We start from the raw sequence: 16,153 nt of genomic DNA, 5'->3' as shown, positions 1-16,153 counted from the left end.
CAGCTGTAAATATTCCCTCACAATCAAAGGCATTCATCTAAGGATTACATGCTGGGGGCTTTGTGGTAAAGTAAATTTGCAACTAACAGGACCATTAATAGTCAGACAGTTTAGTGGACTCGCTAGCTGCCATTTATTTTCCCCCCAGTCATTTTTACTACATCTAAATACCACGGGGATGTGGGACTTGAATGAGGTGGCTTAAGAAATCAGCTTAGAAAGAGTAGGAGAAGGGGTTACCTCCAACAAAGACAGCTCAACGGGGATCGAACGGGATATCAATAGTGGGTAAGGCCACTGAAGCATGTGAGCTGATTTCATAACCTGGTGGAGATTAGCCTCTTCTGTAAGCAAACAAACCTACACAGGGTTATGAGGTATCGGTCCTATAAAGTGTGTTCATAGAGGGGACGTATTTCAAAGGCTGAGGAGGGGAGGCAAAATTTTGTGGGGTAAGGAGTGACTGTGAAACAAAGATACCACGGCCTGTTTTCACCGCAGTTTGATACTCTCAGAACAAAAACATCCAGAGCAGGAACTGTGCCGCAGAAATAATACGTCCCCTCTCTGCAGCGAGCACTAAGCAGAAAATAATTGTGGTGTGATGGGGCGATGACAAACCAAGAGTTCCAAGGCTGAGCAGGCACAGGGTGATGCCAAGATTAACCCAGGAGGATATTTCACTGGAGAGCTGCCTCTCCAGACTCTCAGACCTCTTGGGGTGCAGTCAGCTCTGCAACCCCTCTGATGTGGGGGTTCTTCCCAGGCCTTGGCCCCAGCTCAGCACACCCCAAGGTTGCTGCCATCCGAGCAGCCCTTCCCTCTCTCAGCTTGTTTGCTACCTCTCCTCCTCTGTCATCTCAGAAACAAAGTAGGCAGAAGGAGCCATGTGGGGAACTAGCACCAAATCCATTGGACTGTACTGCCTGTGTTTTGTATTTGAAAATAGCAACTTCTTTATAACTAAAAAAAAAACAAACCCAGAGAGAAAGAGATCCCTTTCTCTCCTCTCCTCCTATCCTGTAAATCCTACTCCCTCTTTCCTTGTAGAATGGAAGTACCAGGCAGGCGGAATGGAGAGCTGGGTAAAGCACTCTCAGGTTTCTAAATGCGCTCCCTGACCCTGAATATCTGACCTACGGCCGTGACATCACTCTTTAGGTTGTTCAAATGAGAAATTGTTAATGGGAGCATCTTTAACTCCAGTTGGTACGCCTTTGTTTCCACTAACCACTTCACAAGGCCAGGAGACACAATTTTTCCCTGACAGGAGTGTCCAAGTGTTCCACTTGGGTCCTCTCAGCGGCGTGAACACAACAGGATGCAATCATAGCCACAGGAATACTGTACAAATTCCTCCTGTCAGCAGTGGTACCCTGTCCTGGGCCACAGAACTCTCTCTCTGCTGCTTTTTTGCACGGCAGGTCATCTGGGGGAGGATGAGGGATGCAATCTTGGCAGCGCTGTTCACGCAAAAGGCTGCTGTTAGTTTTCCTTGTTATCTCCAGAACCGCTCGCACCAGATCTACTCTACCCCTACGGGTTTTTGAAGAGGTGGTGTGGTGATGAAGAGTTTTCCCCTTTCCTTTAATGCTTATCTCTTTAATGGTGCGGCCGTTTCTGCGAGGAAAGCAGGTGCCCACAAGCTAATTATAAAGACGGGGAAAAGAAGGCATTCATGACAATTATTTTGCTGAAGTCTTCTGGCTTCAGTCTCCTTGAAGTCATTTCTGTCAGGGATGCTGATCTCTGGCAGAAGACGCTGACTATAACCCAAGTTTGAGATGCTCTTCCTGTATAGAACATTGGAAGTGTCTCCATGATGGATGCATGGGTGTGGAAACCTCTCAAATTAAATGCTGCGGCTGTAAAACCTGTCTAGTCCTTCCCTGAGAGCACCAGCAGATTTCAGACCTTTAAATATTTGTGCATCTTAATTTACATATCATACTGATTTTAGCTTTTTGCTACTAAAAGAAGCTTGGCTCCTCTCATGTACCTTCTACCTCCACATTTCATGGCTCTGCTCTGACTCACCGTGTCTGGTGAAGAAGAAGAAGAAACCAGACTCAGCCACCCAGCACCCACACCTGCAAAGCGCTTGTGACTACAGCTGAGTGGAACGTTTTCCTATTTCCTATAAAAACACTCATAATTTCAGAAACATTCCTCTTCTGCCTTTGGACTGGATTGAGACCTTTAGGAAATCACGTAGGAATGAAGCCAGGGAGAGAGGAAGAAAGCCAGAAAGACACCCCCAAGAACAGCCACTGTCTCCACAGGCATTGTCCCCCTCATACCAGCTGCTGAGGCAAAGCCTCCAACATCCCTACAATGTTGTAACTCTCGAGCTTCCATGTCCTTTGAAGCGGGTTACTATCCATTTCACCCTGGTTTATTATTTGTTACTTACTACAATATCCAGAAATTCCATCTGGGAGCCATGAAATCTTTTCCAGTGGAAAAACTCATCAAAACGAGGAATATTCCCTTAAAAGTTATTTGGCTTAACGAACAGCTATTTTCCAAGCAGCTCTGGGTGGGAGCCTCCTTCCCCCCAGGCCACGAGGGTTACAGAGAGGTCAGTGCTGAGCCACACTCTGTGAGTTGATACGATGCCCATCACAACAGACCCTGAGCGTCTCCCCAGATGATCATCACCTTTCAGCCGAAGCAGCCAGGAATTATTTTGATGCACTTTTTCCTTGCTGTTGCTAAGCTATTCTCACTGCTACTGTCACTCTGGGAAGCCAGAGGCAAAGACCACGACTCCCCGCCCACAGCCTGGAGTTGCACAAACAAAAGCAGGAGCTTTACAATAGCAAGAGACAACAGAAGGAGAATGAGAAGACGTCGTGGTTAAACCACGATAATGTCGTGGTGGTCAGCAGTCTGGAAGGGGTTTGTTGGCACCAGAAATTTTTTAAATGATGAGGCGTTTGGTGACGAGGCTTGGCTGATTCATTTCCTGCAGGAGTAAGTCCAGTAGTGGACAGCAGCTGAAAAATTTGGGTCCTTTCTGTCTTAGGTCAGTGCTGTCAGGATGCTGCTCCTCTAGAGGGACCACACAGCTGCAGAGGAGAGGCTGCATCCTCAGGACATTCTGCTCAGTCCCATGCTCCCTGAGGAACACGAGCATCATCTCCTCCCTCTGGAAACAGGACCTGCTCGAGGAGATCCCAGAACACGTATTCATCCTGCAGAGTCAGAAATTAAGAGGTTCTAGGAATGATCCCCAAAGAGGAGAGGAGCAGCAGTCCCCAGTCACAACCTGTCACATATAAGAGAGGAAAAATAGAATAGAATAGAATAGAATAGAATAGAATAGAATAGAATAGAATAGAATAGAATAGAATAGAGTATTTCAGTTGGAAGTGACCTACAATGACCATCTAGTCCAGCGGCCAATCCAGAGGGAGTCAGGAGGTGTCTGGGCTGAGGAAGGCTCACAGAGATGTGGTGTACAAACTGAGTACCCTGAGAAAGCACTGCCAGAAAGTCAGATCAATTCTCTCCATTTGTAGCTACTAGGAGGGCTAAAGCAATTTCTGTGCGTGATTTTGCATCCTTCCTTCCTTCCTTCCTTCCTTCCTTCCTTCCTTCCTTCCTTCCTTCCTTCCTTCCTTCCTTCCTTCCTTCCTTCCTTCCTTCCTTCCTTCCTTCCTTCCTTCCTTCCTTCCTTCCTTCCTTCCTTCCTTCCTTCCTTCCTTCCTTCCTTCCTTCCTTCCTTCCTTCCTTCCTTCCTTCCTTCCTTCCTTCCTTCCTTCTTTCCCATCCATCCATCCATCCATCCATCCATCCATCCATCCATCCACCATGTTTATACAAGAAAATCAGGAACAAACACACCAATTTCCATGCCAAGCATGCAATTTTCTAATAAAACTTTTAAAGGAAAAGGAAAGGAAAACTTTTAAATGGAAAGGAAAGGAAAGGAAAACTTTTAAAGGAAAGACTTAAATATTTTCTTTTGAACGTGAGCATCCTGAGTGCTCCCGTCACCTTAGGGATGGGACACCACACTCCTCATCTTTGCCCATCATTTGCCTACACTTTTTTTCCTTTACCCTGGTGCCCTCCCCTTGCTTTCTTCTGTGAGTTTGGAGAAAATGTAGATCCACGGGGCTGCAGAAGCGTATGAAAAAGAGAGCAGGAAAATCGTGTCCCCAGAGTATGACCTCTTCTTACAAAGTGTGGTGAGACAGCAGCCGCATAAAGTGGAATAACTTGTCACTCATCATTAACAGGTAAATATACAAGTAATAAAAAAGTAGAAATAAATGGTTAATTTTTGAGTTCAGAATTATTTACGGTATCAATAACCTACTGCAGAAGGTGGTGGCCTGCGACTCGGGCAGTGCCCTGTGGGAAGCATCTCGTGCCCGTCAGGTCCAGAGGGCCCAAGTGGCCAAATTCTGCGGGTTCCCACGGGTGGAGATGGAGAGGACAGACCCCACTGGCATGTGGGGTGGGGCCGCAGCAAGAGGGGGTCAGCACCTGTGAGACCCCTCCCAAAACACCCGCCAGTTCCCCACGCCGGGCTGCATGTCCCCCGTGCCCCTCGGGGTGTCAGCGCTGGGGACTCTGTGACTGCCACCAAGCCCCCACATGTCCCCCGTGCCCCTTGGGGTGTCAATGCTGGGGACTCTGCGACTGCCACCAAGCCCCCCACATGTCCCCCGTGCCCCTCGGGGTGTCAGCGCTGGGGACTCTGTGACTGCCACCAAGCACCCACATGTCCCCTGTGCCCCTTGGGGTGTCACCGCTGGGGACTCTGTGACTGCCACCAAGCCCCCCGCATGTCCCCTGTGTCCCTCGGTGTCAGCGCTGGGGACTCTGTGACTGCCACCAAGCCCCCCGCATGTCCCCTGTGCCCCTCGGGGTGTCAGCGCTGGGGATTCTGTGATTGCCACCAAGCCCCCCACATGTCCCCTGTGCCCCTCGGGGTGTCGGTGCTGGGGACTCTGTGACTGCCACCAAGCCCCCGCATGTCCCCTGTGTCCCTCGGTGTCACCGCTGGGGACCTCCGGGGACCCCCCCACGCGGGGCGTGGCCTCCCATTCATCCCGCGTGACGTCACGGAGGGCGTGACCAATGGGAGCGGCGCATTGGCCCCGCCCCATGGTGCCACTTAAAGCGGCGCCGCCGCGCGTCCGCCCGTGCGTGTGTCCATCCATTCATCCCTGCCCGGCTCCGGCGCTCTGTCCGTCCGTCCGTCCGTCCTCCCGAGCCATGCGGAGACTCTTCCTCCTGCTGTGCAGCGCCGTGTCCTGCTGCGCGGCGGCGCGGGGCGCGGAGGCGGCGCAGCCCGCGGCGGGAGGTGGGTGAGCGCGGTCCCACGCGGGACCGGGGGAGCCGCGGAGCGGGCTCGTCCCCCGGCGGGGAAGGCGGGCTCCGAGGCGCTTTGCTGACCCTTCTCTCCCGCTGGCTCGCAGATGGCAGCGCCGAGCGTGTGCCGGCGCAGAAGGCGCGGGTGAAGTTCGGGCTCCGCTCCTCGCCGCACGCCGGCGAGGATGGTTGCGCGCTCGCCATCGGCCAGCACCAGCGCCTGGAGGACTGCAAGTTCAACGTGACAGCTAAAACCTTCTTCATCATTCACGGCTGGACGGTAAGTGTGGAGAATCCTGGGCAGTGCTTGGTCTGCCCACTCAGAGAGAGCGAACTGCCCTGCGAGCGGGCTGTGTCTGCAGAACAGTGATTTTCAGGAATTTCTTTGACTGCCTCATCCCTGAAGGTGTTCAAGGCCAGGCTGGACGGCACTTTGAACAAACTTATCTAGTGGAATGTGTCTCTGTCCATGCAGGGGAGTTCAAACTAGATAATCTTTAAGGTCCTTTCCTACCCAAACCATTCTAGGATTCTGTGCATACAGGAATTTGGGAAGACTTCTCATGTTCTGGGCACAATGGTCTCTTAAAAGATGCACCTCTATTGAGATCTCTGCAGCAAAGCGTTCAGGGTCAGGCTTAGGAACTCTGAAATCACCCAACTCATTCATAACCGCTCAAGATAGCTTCATAGCTGTATAAAGTGAACATGGCACTAAAATCCAACTGGCTGACCACTATGAATGTGACACTTGACTTTGACAGGCGCGTGTATAGACCTTATGTACTTGCAGCTGAGTGCCCAGCCCTGACGTCTGCTATGCGGTCTCCTCGATAAAGAAACAAGAGGGCACGCAGACTTTATCGAGCTTTTAATTCTGCATTTGATGAGGCTGAGTATGTGGCGCACAAGGGGACTTATCAGCTCTGCCAGGGCTTACGCAAACCACGCTGCCAGGTCTGGCGAATAATTTTGCAATCCGTCAGAATTTCTGAAACTCTTGAGAAAAAGCGCGATAAGGTGGCACGTAACAGATGCCTCTCCCTCCTGCCCTAAAAGGCAAGTGGGTAATTACAGCCAGAGTCTCCCAAAACCTGTTTTTCTTACTCCGTTGCATGCATGCTCTTACTGCATCGCTTAGAGGTAATGGGGCTTGCAGAGGAGCAGCATGCAGCTGGAGCAGCATATGTAAATGTCATGCTAATAACTTTACTGTGGATGTGTCATCTCGGTCCTGCAAGCTGGAAACTGACACCTGAATCTCTTTCTAGATGAGTGGCATGTTCGAAACCTGGCTTGACAGCTTGGTGTCAGCTCTGCAGGAGAGGGAGAAGGACGCCAACGTGGTCGTGGTGGACTGGCTCTCTCTTGCCCACCAGCTCTACACCGATGCCGTGAACAACACGCAGATTGTTGGAAAAACCATAGCGAGGTTGCTTGACTGGTTACAGGTAGTGCAAGCTAGGAGCAGGCTCTGTTGTAATGCTCGGTGAGGAGGGACTGTTGCACAAGGCTGCAGAGCGTTCACCAGCTCCAAGGCTCACCAGCGGGGCAGGCAGTGCTGTAACACCCAGGGCTTGGCCGGGCGATGGCTCATAGCTGCGGTGCTGCTGCCCTGCCTCCCTGGAGATGCTGCCTTGCAGCGTGCTCGGGTCAGGGGTGCTGCAGTGCTGCCAGTGGTGGCTCAGATTTGGGAGTGCTCCCTGAGCAAGGTGGACTCGGGAGCTGGGCCTGGCAGGAGGGCGGGGAAGGAGAGGGAGAGGTCCGTGGTGCTGCACTTGGCACCTGAGGCCACGGCCAGTGCTCAGCCTGCTGGCAGCTCCCAGGGGAAAGTTTTATTCTTTATGATAAAGAATATCGTAACTGGGGCTGGAGCACGGGGAAACCACAAGTGCCACCCAAAGCATTCCACTTGTCTTGATGAGATACAAAACGAAGCGTGCTTATCTGCCCCCTCCGTCCAGTCTCTTCTTGGGACGGGACTTTATATTCCTGCAGACAGAAGGAGCACCAGATGCACTGAAAGACCGGGGAACCAAACTCTCCTGTTTTCTTTTCCTTGCAGGAAAACCCCCTCTTCAAGCTTGAGAATGTCCACCTGATTGGGTACAGCCTGGGTGCCCATGTGGCTGGCTTTGCTGGTAACCACGTCCACGGCACTATCGGCAGAATCACAGGCAAGTGGCTTTTCAAGCAGTCTCTCCCCTTTCCTTTCTGGCAGTGAGTTTCCCCGAAGAGGCTCGTTTCCTGTATCGCTTCAGTGTTGTTTTGGTGTTACTCTTCCAGAAATGACAAGTTTTCTACTTGTGGCAGCAGTGGAAAGCACTGGTCTCTTCACATGAGTTATAAAAGGGCTTCAGTGAAAAAAAAAATTACCCGGGACAAACTGATCCTGGATTTAGTTGAATTTAAATGTGGGTTTGAAACAAGTCCAGATCAAGCTCTTACTATCCGAATGCTATTCCTCTGAGTGATAGTGTTTTTGCAATTATAGCTCATAAACTAATGGTAGTGAGAGCTATTGGGTGCTCTTTGTCCCACAGGATGTCTGATTTAAAAAAAAAAAAAATCTAACAATTCTAACCCCTCGTTCTGGAAATATCTAAAGGGTTTCCTTCCAGCTCCAGAGGAAAGCTGATATCAACATGTGAGAACTTAGGGCATAGTACAAGGGGTTGCATTAAGGTTTTACATGTGACACTGGCAGTGAGAATTCCACAAAGCCTGGCAGTAAATGTCAGCATTCAGTTTTTCGGGGGCAGTGGGAGGGAACAAACCACCTAACAGGCAAGTTGTAGAAATGCTCTGGAGTGCAGCTTCTGGTTGGGGGTGAGGCTCAGGGGTTAACAGAACATCCCAAACCCATCGTGGGATCTCAGATGCAGGGGTTTCCTGGCTGCTGCTTAAATTGTGTTAGTCCTTCCATCGGTGCAGTCTGAAAACAGACTAAGTGTCACCAAGACAGCTTTGGCTGCCAGCTGGGGTGTTAAACCTCTTCTGGAGCTGTTTGGAGCTGCCTCTTGAATCATCTCTTCACCATGACCTGGTGAAGGCTCTTTGCTGCCAGCGGGCAGGCTGGTCATGGTGCTGCTATTGGGTTGTATTGCCCCGAAAGTGGAGCGGGACATCTTTATTTGTTCCCTCAGGGAGCCCGTGGTGAAGAGATCTTGGGGGACAAGAGGCAGGGATTGTCTGTGTATCGGCTGGTGAGGAGACCTGCCTGCAGCAGGCCTCTGGCTGTATTCTGTATGAAATACCCAATTTCATACCTGTCTCCATGTGTTCTGACTCCAGGCTTGGATCCTGCTGGCCCCATGTTTGAAGGAGTGGACCCCAGCAGGCGCCTCTCCCCCGATGATGCCAACTTTGTGGATGTCCTTCACACCTACACCAGGGAGACACTGGGTGTTAGCATTGGGATCCAGATGCCTGTGGGCCACATTGACATCTACCCCAATGGAGGAGACTTCCAGCCTGGCTGTGGCCTAAGTGATGTCTTGGGAGCCATTGCCTATGGGAGTAAGTTCTCTTTTCCTTTTGCCTCTGCTCGGTGTAGATTTCTCACAAGTGGACTTGGGTTGATGCTGGGGGATGATCTTTTTTTATGAAAGCAAAGAAAACCATTTTCTTCTTCTAAACTGTCTGGAATAAACTTCCAAACTACTTTCCTTCTAAACTACTGGAGATAGTTGCTAGAAACCAGAGCTGCTTTTAGCTCTGAAGCATATTCTCACTCCAACCCCTGATCATAATCTGTGGTCTTATGCTGGGACCAGGATCCTCTTAAAGCTCTCCATGGGGGGGACTAAGTGAGCATCTCTCACTAATGAACCTGAGTTTCTGCTGTTGGAAAACTGTTCGAGTTTGGCCACGCTCAGCTCATGTCGGGCTGCAGAAGGGCATAGCTCACTTTATCTTGTGTGCTGCTGGGGTGACAACCGCTTAAACCAAGCGCATCCCTTGCAACTCTGCCTCCCCAGCAATTGGCGAAGTGGTTAAATGCGAGCACGAGCGGTCTGTGCACCTCTTTGTGGACTCCCTGGTGAACCAGGACAAGCAGAGCTTCGCCTTCCAGTGCACCGACTCCAGCCGCTTCAAGAAGGGCATCTGCCTGAGCTGCCGCAAGAACCGCTGCAACGGCATCGGCTACAACGCCCGCAGGATCCGGCACAAGAGGAACACCAAGATGTACCTGAAAACCAGGGCTGACATGCCCTTCAAAGGTAGGCCTCCCCTCCCGGGAGGAGCACGGCCTCGTCGTGGGAGCAGCAGAGTTGGGGTGGGATGCAGAGGTGGAGGAACGGCATCACCCCAAAACCGCGCGGCTCCGGGCGTCAGTGCTCCGCTGGCACCCGGCTGCTCTGTTGTCCTGTGGCATCACTGCCCTCCTTCCTCCCTGTGGCATCACTGCCCTCCTTCCTCCCTGTGGCATCACTGCCCTCCTTCCTCCCTGTGGCATCACTGCCCTCCTTCCTCCCTGTGGAATCCACCCACCGCAATGCTCTGCCGTTGAGCAGGGCTGCGGTTCACCTGCCGGGCTTGCAAAACTCAACCTCAGGGCAATGTAAGGGCTGGGGGGCCATCCCCAGAGCGGGCCTGCTGCTGCTGTTGTCGTGTAAAAAATCTGTAATCGGTAAGGGCAGGAAAAAGGGATCAGTGCTGTCTCACTAAAGGAAGGGCCTGGTCTTTGCTAGCCAACGCTATTTCACACGGAGCCGTGCTGAGCAGCGTTTCTTTCAGCACAGTTGGTTCCATCTCTGCTCTCCCCTTTCTCTCTCCAGTCTACCACTACCAGATGAAAATGCACGTCTTCAGCTACAAGGGCTTGGGAGAGGTTGATCCCACCTTCTCTGTCACCCTCCACGGCACCAATGGAGTCTCGGAGCCCCTCTCTTTAGAAATGTAAGTCTTTTGTGTTTTTACCTAAGCGAGAGGGCCACAGGGACTACACAGGGCAGCAGCATTCTTTTTCCTCTGCCAACACTGGCCTTGTACCCCAGCCTAGCAGCCCCGCTTCATCACCTTTCAAAAATCTTTTCGTTAAGTAGCTTAATTATAATTTATTTCTGGATGAATTGAGAACATTTCAGTGTGCCCAGTCCCATGTTAGCCTTCTTGGCTCGCTGCTTTTTTGTGTGGGGGGTTTTTTTGTTTGTTTGGTTGGTTTGCTTTTCCCCTCCACCGTTTGGAAGTATTCCGAAATGTCTCTGGAGGTACTGCTGACCTCATTTAGCCTCTCCCAGAAGAAAGACCAGGCACAAACCCCACCTTTGAGCTGTGGAAGGATGGCCAGGCTTAAGGACACAACGGGCTGTGTGGAGCCAGCTCTCTGAGCTCGAGTCAGTGTGATCAGTAATTAACTGGTGACAGTTGAACGTGCAGCACTTGATAAGCTGCAGGGGCTCTGTTAAACTCCTGGCGCGGAACAAAGGAGCACCTGGCATGCTTCCATAAGGAAAAAAATGCCGAGTCTCTGCCTCTCTTCCAGGCTTGATCTAATCGGCCTAAATGCTACGAACACCTTCCTGGTCTATACTGAGGAGGACATGGGTGAACTTCTGAAAATAAAACTCACCTGGGAGGGGACGTCTCAGTCGTGGTATGATCTGTGGAAAGAGCTGAGGAGCTACTGGTACAGGCCCATGAATTCCTCCCAGGAGCTCCACATCAGACGAATACGTGTGAAATCTGGGGAAACGCAACAGAGGTAATGATTGTGCCAGGCTGCATGTGAGCTGGCCTGAAACTTCAACCCAGAATCGAGGGGAAAAAAAAGAAAAAGAAAAAAAATAGCCAGTGTTTTGCATGTGGTTGGCATCCTGAGCTGCCTTTCATTTTTGGTGTCACCAGCTATTTGTCCCTTGTGCTGTAGGAGAGCAGGTTGCTGTCCAGCATGAAGCTACAAACAGGCTTTAAGCAAAACTAGTCACTACAGAGCAGACCTGGGATATTATTTTGCTTTATTTTAAAAAATACTGTGGGGTCCACTGGGGGTTAAATTAATGAGCCTCAAGGGGGTTTAGATTGTACCTGAAGTGTTAAAATACTGAGTGCCAAAAGTAATTTACAGGCTTAATGTGCTGATTTGGCACAACCAGCAGGACCTAAAACTGCAGCCGGTAACATGGTGACACCGACCCCTCAAGCACTGCGTTGCTCCTGCTGGGATCTGGCAAGAGGGTTGGAGCTAGGTGATTTTTAAGGGCCTTTCCAAACCCAACCCATTTCCCAGGATCATAGAATTGACCACAGAATTCTAGCGGAAGGTTCTCTACCTCATGGCAGGGATGATTTTTAAGGCCCCATCCCACCCAAATCATTCTCAGATTCTGTGGTTCTCTGCAAATGGAAAGTTACCTGAGCATCCAAAAAAATTACTAGAGCTGTCAAGCATGTAGCATGGCACTCCCACATCTTCTGTTAATATTGTTCTGAAGGTGACCCAGATCTGTCAAAAAGCAGCAGTTGGCACTGACAATTTCCCACATTTCTCAGAGCTTTGAACAAGCATCACCTGTCGTCCGTAAGGTATTCTGCATCCTGGCTTCTGTGAAACGTAGGGGTAGTAGAAGCAAAGCAAAGGTGCCCAGCTGAAATATTAAAGTAGAAAATAAAATGGCCACTTAATGGGCTGATGGGGTATCAAGATGTTCTGTGGGAAGGATGTCTAATCAAACAACTTGTCCTAGAATTAGCTCAAGTCCATATTACTTGTTAATTGTTAATCATGGAGACAGCAAGTACCTTGACTTCTGATTCCCCCTCCTCCTCCTAGGTTTGCTTTCTGTGTGGAGGACTCCCAGCTAACCAGTATATCTCCTGGCAAAGAGCTCTGGTTTGTGAAGTGCACAGAGGAATGGCAGAAAAGGTATGGAAATCAGTCAGGAGAAATTCTGTATGATGCATGTGGCTTGGCTGGGATGAGTGGAACCTTCTTTTTTTTCTTTTTTTTTTTTCTTTTCTTTTTTTAAGGCTCCCGAAACCTCTTTTTCTTTCGAAAAAGGTAAGGAATTCTAGCCAAAGATTCACAGCTGCCAGACTTAATTTTCATGTACACCGTATCTGCAGCTAAGTGGGAGATATTATCCTCCCTTCTGACCTTGGGTTCTCGTCTTTTACCTTTACATGTTTACTGCCAAATGGGTGTATCGCAGTCCTTGGTAGGTGCTAATGTGAGGTGCCACAATGCCCCAGATCTGTGCAACAGGGGAAAGGTAACCAAGAGTCATCTATTAAGTGCCCTGTAAAAGAGGGGGAAGCTGGGAGGAGTGCAGGGCTCTGCCTCAAAGATCTTTTCGGTCTGGTGGAAGACCTTGAGCCACCAAGAAATCACTTGGGTAAAGTCTGAGCTCAGCTGCACGAGGAAGACACAGGTGAGGACTTGCCAAGGTGTTACAGCCCTGACTCCTACAGCTTCACCTCCAGGCCTGCTGATCTCCTCCGGTTCGGGAGAGTGCCAGCTCTGCCACTGCCGAAGCAGCTCAGCCTTGCTTAACCTCTGGGGGACTTCCTGGACACACAGGACAATCCTCAGAGCATGACTTCCAGAAAGTCTGGTCCCGGCAGTGACAACCTGATTGCCTCGGATGCCTCCAGGCATGTTTTCAATGAATTCCTGTCCATTTGACGAAACTATACTTTCCTTTGGATTCAGCCCAGCCTCTTGCCCTCTCTTAAATTTCAGTTTGTAGACTTGGAGCTTTGTCACTTCTAATCCAGAGGACAAAGTGCTTGTTGGGGCTAGCAGAGCCGCGTGGAAGTCGGGCTTTGCACAGCCCCCCTGGGCAGCAGAGCTCAGCTCAGAAATGCGAGCTGGTCCCATTCCAGATTTGGCAGAAACCACCAAGCTGTGCTGTGCATGGCAGCAAGCAATTCTGTGAATGAAACCGCTGTGCAAAAACTTGTTGCTCTGCCACGAGTCTCGAAAGATCGAGTAAACATTCCTGCAGGTACAATAAAAGGCTGTTTTGATATGCTACTTGGTAACCCCCATAAAACAGAATTGCTGGCAGATGTGCCCTTCCTGCTTGCTCGTGCAGTGCAGCGTGTGCACGAGGCGGAGGAGCTGAGCTCAGCTCCAGCACGCCATTTTTTCTAGGAAGTGATCCTTCCTCCCAGAAATCTTGAGTGATTACTTGCTGTTCAGATCTCTGTTTCTGCCAAGTCAGTGCAAGGTAATGGTTCCCTCCTTGGAGATTGAGCCTGCAAACATCTGTCCATCCCAAATGGAGCTGCACAGGCGGGGTCTAGCACAAGCCCAGTAATTTCTGCTTGCAGTCTGCATAATGTCTGCTGCAGGCTCTCACTGAGTAGCTACTGGGCAAAGTGCAGCTTTGACAGAATAAAACACCAACTGTTGTGCTGTCCAAACCTGTTCCTGGAACTCCATGAGTTCTTAGAAATTCTTCATTACTCTTCTTAACTTCTGCACTTAACTAGGTATCTCTTTTGCTCTCCGTTTTCCCCAGATCTGTCTCAAATCTGCTCTGAAGGCTTCTCTAAAGACTCACAACCAAGCAACCTAGGTGCATGAAGACCACGCAGGTGGCAAGATGCTCTGGGAGAAACCTGGCTTGGTAGCACTTAAAGAAACCAGCTCTTCAGGACCAAACATCTCGGATTGGACGCAAGAAACTGGGGAGCAACTGATGAACCGTGGTCCTAGACCTAGAACAACTAAAACTCCATTTTCCCTTTCCCAAGGAGCCTGTTTCGTGCATTTAACCTTACACTGACCTGTTACACGCTGCGTTTTCCCTTCCCTGCTCCCATTAACCTGGACTATGGATGAGATCCTCACAGACTGAGACCTCAGCAATGATCTTCTGGTCTGCCTGCCAGTGGAGTTGAGAAGACAAATAACCATGCTTAACTGCCTGTCAGACTGCGGGTGACTGAGCTGCCAAGAACAAATTAGCACCTAGGGTAGGAGTTGCCATGGTCCTGTAGCACTGCGGGCTGTGGGAAGGTGAGACCGGCGCAGGTCATGTGTGGGGTTGTCCAGGGAAGGGCTGGGGATAAGCACAATGCCACTTAACTTCAAGCTGTCCTTTGCTTGCCTTAAAAATAGTCCGTTCTGATACTGCAATGTCTATTCGCCTGACATATGGCCTGGTGAGAAGAGCAGAGCTCCGTCCTCTCCCTGTGCCTGGGGCAGGACTCGGTGCAGGTGGTGGTGGTGGTGGTGGTGGTGGCAGCTGCCCCTCTCTGCTTGGTCAGTGTCACTGCAGGGTCAGTCCCCTCATCTGCCCAGTCCCACCCGCAGATCCCTTTTTGAGGGGGCAGAGAGCAGCTGCCCTTGTACTGACCACAGGGTTGGAGGAAGGCAGTGCACCGTGCTGCCCCGGGAGAGCTCTGCACCACTCCTTTTAACTGCTGAGAACGTGCTCCCCTCTGCTCAGAAGCTGTTGTAGTACCAATGCATCCCTAAGACCTTATTTTTGAGTACAGTGCCAAACATCCTGCCCTCAATTCCCACAACACCCCCCCCGGTTGGATTTCCTGGTCCCAGGTGATCTTGGCTTTGCTTTGAGTTGGACAGACTCTACAGCTGTCCTGTTTGCAACAGCAGAGTGGGCCTTGTCAGTTGGTGAAATAGATTTTGTTTTGGTTGCTTGCTTTTTCCTTTCTTTTTTTTTTTTTTCTCCCTTTTTTTTTTTTTTTTTTTGTCTTTCTGGTAGGAGAATTGGTATAACAACCCTTGAGCTTTTGGCGTGCAGAAAGGCAATCTCAAAAATGGTGTTGCCAGGTGGTGCACTGAGTTCTGAAGTCTTAGCAAGTCCTTCTGAGGCCTGCAAATCTCTTCAGCCTTTGTAGAGCTTCACTCCAGCCAAAGCAAGCACATTTGGGGATATTTTTTCATGGTTTTATGAAAAGACTTTGATAACTGAAGCCTTTGGTAAGGATCTGTGACTTGTTGCCATGCCATCCTTAGAGAAGTTTCAAAGCCCTATTTGTATATTGTGGTTTTTGTATGACTTAAAAAATAATTTATTTCTCATATTGTATATATGTAAAGTTTTAAACGTTTTGGTTTTGAGTAACAGTTTTTATAAGCCTTGAGATCAAAAATAAAGGGCTTTGTAAAAATCAGTGACGTCTTGTTAATGATCACAGAATCATTTAGGTTGGAAAGACCCTCCAATAACACTGAGCCCAACCCTGCCCCCAGCACTGCCAAGGCCACCACAGACGCGTGGCACCAAGTGCCACATCCTCACACCTCCAGGCACGGGGACTCCACCACTGCCCTGAGCAGCTGTGCCACGGCAAGACAACCCTTTTCATGAAGAAATTTTCCCTAATTTCCAGCCTAAACCTCCCCTGGCCCAGCCTGAGGCCGTTCCCTCTCCTCCTGTCCCTGTTCCCTGGGAGCACAGCCCGACCCCCCGGCTGTCCCCTCCCGTCAGGGAGTTGTGCAGAGCAGTCTACCAAAAGCCTTGACATTCCTTGCCAGAACAGCTGTCTATGACTTTCTCGTTCCTCTCTGCAGGTCCCTGAGACCTTCAGCCAGGTGCAGCACCCTCCTTCCTCCTCCTCCCCAGCCCTGCTGTGTTGCCAAGGCCAAGCTGTTCTCTCCGTGCCCCCACCACTGAGGGCTCTCAGGACTGGGGCAAAGTCACTCTGTATCTACAACTGCCCCGTAGAGATTCCCCTGATAAAACATTTGGGGAGGGGGGTCACGGAGATGCTGCCAGGGCTGGAGCCCCTCTGCTCTGGAGCCAGCCTGGGACACCTGGGGCTCTTCAGCTGCACAAGAGAAGGCTCCAGGGAGAGCTCCCAGCCCCTGCCAGGGCCTCAAGGGGCTCCAGGAGAGCTGCACAGG

The 16,153-nt window shown here is 50.6% G+C and overlaps 1 protein-coding gene across 1 annotated transcript; it reads left to right on the top strand.

The window, feature by feature from the left end:
* Window positions 1-5,232: 5,232 nt before the first annotated feature.
* Window positions 5,233-15,394, top strand: LIPG (lipase G, endothelial type). Its single transcript, XM_066182243.1, has 10 exons — window positions 5,233-5,320; window positions 5,436-5,608; window positions 6,600-6,779; window positions 7,394-7,505; window positions 8,623-8,847; window positions 9,309-9,551; window positions 10,110-10,230; window positions 10,817-11,035; window positions 12,104-12,196; window positions 13,797-15,394. The coding sequence occupies exons 1-10, from the start codon at window positions 5,233-5,235 to the stop codon at window positions 13,816-13,818; spliced, it is 1,476 nt and encodes a 491-aa protein (XP_066038340.1). The 3' UTR covers window positions 13,819-15,394.
* The last annotated feature ends 759 nt before the right edge of the window (window positions 15,395-16,153 follow it).

The sequence above is a fragment of the Chamaea fasciata genome, unplaced genomic scaffold (genome assembly GCF_029207755.1).
Source record: "Chamaea fasciata isolate MVZ Bird 193981 ecotype frontalis unplaced genomic scaffold, bChaFas1.0.hap1 SCAF_4, whole genome shotgun sequence".
Classification (NCBI taxonomy): Eukaryota; Metazoa; Chordata; class Aves; order Passeriformes; family Sylviidae; genus Chamaea; species Chamaea fasciata.
Note: the sequence above shows the minus strand (reverse complement) of the source record. Positions and strands in the feature narration are given on the sequence as shown.